This window comes from Ixodes scapularis, unplaced genomic scaffold, assembly GCF_016920785.2.
Source record: "Ixodes scapularis isolate PalLabHiFi unplaced genomic scaffold, ASM1692078v2 PGA_scaffold0__279_contigs__length_252992795, whole genome shotgun sequence".
Lineage (NCBI taxonomy): Eukaryota > Metazoa > Arthropoda > Arachnida > Ixodida > Ixodidae > Ixodes > Ixodes scapularis.
The window spans coordinates 90822535-90824561 of NW_024609835.1; the positions used below are offsets into that span (position 1 = coordinate 90822535).

General features: G+C 48.9%; 1 protein-coding gene across 1 annotated transcript; it reads right to left on the minus strand.

The window, feature by feature from the left end:
- Positions 1-273: 273 nt before the first annotated feature.
- LOC121047448 lies at positions 274-1631 on the minus strand. Its single transcript, XM_042292430.1, has 3 exons — positions 1326-1631; positions 455-1052; positions 274-302 (listed from the first exon to the last, which is right to left on the minus strand). Exons 1-3 carry the CDS (start codon positions 1626-1628, stop codon positions 274-276), a joined length of 930 nt encoding a protein of 309 aa, XP_042148364.1. The 5' UTR covers positions 1629-1631.
- Positions 1632-2027: the final 396 nt, after the last annotated feature.

Sequence of the window (2027 nt, forward strand, 5' to 3'; positions counted from 1 at the left end):
CAAAAAAATATCTTGTTTAGGTAAAAAACTACGAAAATTCGCCACGAGCACTCCGAGATCAACACACTCATGTCTAGATGTTTTATCAGGTTGTCAAGTAGTCGCCAAATTTGTGGTTTGGAAGTTGTTAAGCAAAATAATCTCGTCACTGTCGGAACAGTATGAATATTGCTTGCCATCAGCATAAAGTTTGTCGTTCACGAGTTTCACTTTAATGTTTTTTTCTCTGAACTGCTACTAAAGTGCCACAATTTGCTCCGGTGGAAGCAAACCCTAGCAGTAAAGTCCTCCGAGATAGACACCTTCAATGAAGTTAAATGCTTCAGTTTACTGGCGTTATTCAGCACGTTTTGTCTATTCCTGTAGTCTAAGAAGCGCACTACAATCGGTCGAGCAGTTACCCCGCGCTTTTGGCCGACGCGATGTGCACGTTCTATCTCCCCAGTCTCTATACCCAGATGGTTATTAACGAATTCTTTTATGAGGCAAGCCGTTTCTTCCCACGTCTCCTTTTGTTTCTCTGGGATGCCCCTAAATAACAAGTTGTTCCACCTCATTCTGTTGTTGAGGTCGTCGATACCAGCGTCAAGGGCGTCTATTTTATCATGCGAGTGACAGACTTCTCTTTGAACTTCGTGCAAGGAAGATTCGACCACGGCAAGCCTTTCCTTAATTCCGTTTATTTCCTGCATTTGCTTCTCGAGAGTAGCTACCTTCTGCTTTAGTTCGTCGATCCCTGAACTGATGCCGCTCAGTCTTTCGCGTGTTTCGTTTTGATACTTGTCATTGGTCGACGCCAGGTTTTCAATTAGTTTGCTCAATTTTTCCATATCAGTAGGGCCAGGGTTGAGCTCGACGTCTCCGCAAAGCAGCAATAACGCGTCAAGGAAAAGAAGGCAGCCATCATGGGGTAACGAAAGTAAACAATTGAACACAAAGGTTACAGCGCTGCAACAAAGGGTTAGTAGACGCTTTAGGTCGATGGGGCACGACACCTCTAAGAGCAGTATGTTATTGGAACGATAACATTTCGCGTATTTCAAGTAACAAACCTGTGGTATGAACTGCGTTAGATTCGGCATGGTTGTGTCGTGCCCCGATGCTTGCAAGGGTGGTAGATCCTTTTGTAGACAACAGCCAGTCGACGGAAACGGAAGCGTTCCCCGGTGCGCCCCCGTGCGGAAGTCATCGATGTTGTACCACGTCACAGATGACGCAGCCGTGGATTCCTCCCGGGTAGTTCCAGCGAGACCAATCACGTGGGTGACGTCCGCGCCAAAGGCAATCGGTGAAGCTGTTGGTGCAGCGATGACGAGCAGCAGCACCTGTGGTATGAACTGCGTTAGATTCGGCATGGTTGTGTCGTGCCCCGATGCTTGCAAGGGTGGTAGATCCTTTTGTAGACAACAGCCAGTCGACGGAAACGGAAGCGTTCCCCGGTGCGCCCCCGTGCGGAAGTCATCGATGTTGTACCACGTCACAGATGACGCAGCCGTGGATTCCTCCCGGGTAGTTCCAGCGAGACCAATCACGTGGGTGACGTCCGCGCCAAAGGCAATCGGTGAAGCTGTTGGTGCAGCGATGACGAGCAGCAGCACCTGTGGTATGAACTGCGTTAGATTCGGCATGGTTGTGTCGTGCGCCCGCGCCAGTCAGCCTAGAGGAAAGGCAAGAGGCTTCTATTCAAACAGGGCTTGTGCCCGCGCCCTACAGGGAAGCACATAGAAGACAAAGATGTTGAGACAATTTAGGAGTCCCGTGTATTATAGCGAAAGCTAGAGCACGAGTTTATAGCACTGCAAGAAGATCTGGCTGCACGAGAGCTGATGCAGCGGGATTACGTTGTTTCGCTTTTCCAGACTTCACTCTGTCGTGACAATCGCTCGCTCAAAATGTGTGTTAAAAAAGAAGGGTTTTTAGGCCAAGGTGGAAGAAACACATTTTTCTTCCACCGTGCTCCACGCCAGACTCGTCAAACCAAACAGGTCTCCAAACAGAAAGGAGCGAAAACAGGGCGCGCCATCTAT

Coding starts and splice junctions, on each gene's coding strand:
- LOC121047448 (XM_042292430.1), bottom strand. CDS start 1,628: ATGCCGAATCTAACGCAGTTCATACCACAGGTGCTGCTGCTCGTCATC. Junction 1,053..1,325: donor TAACGCAGTTCATACCACAG/GTGCTGCTGCTC, acceptor TTCATACCACAG/GTTTGTTACTTGAAATACGC. Junction 303..454: donor ATTCGTTAATAACCATCTGG/GTATAGAGACTG, acceptor ACTTCATTGAAG/GTGTCTATCTCGGAGGACTT.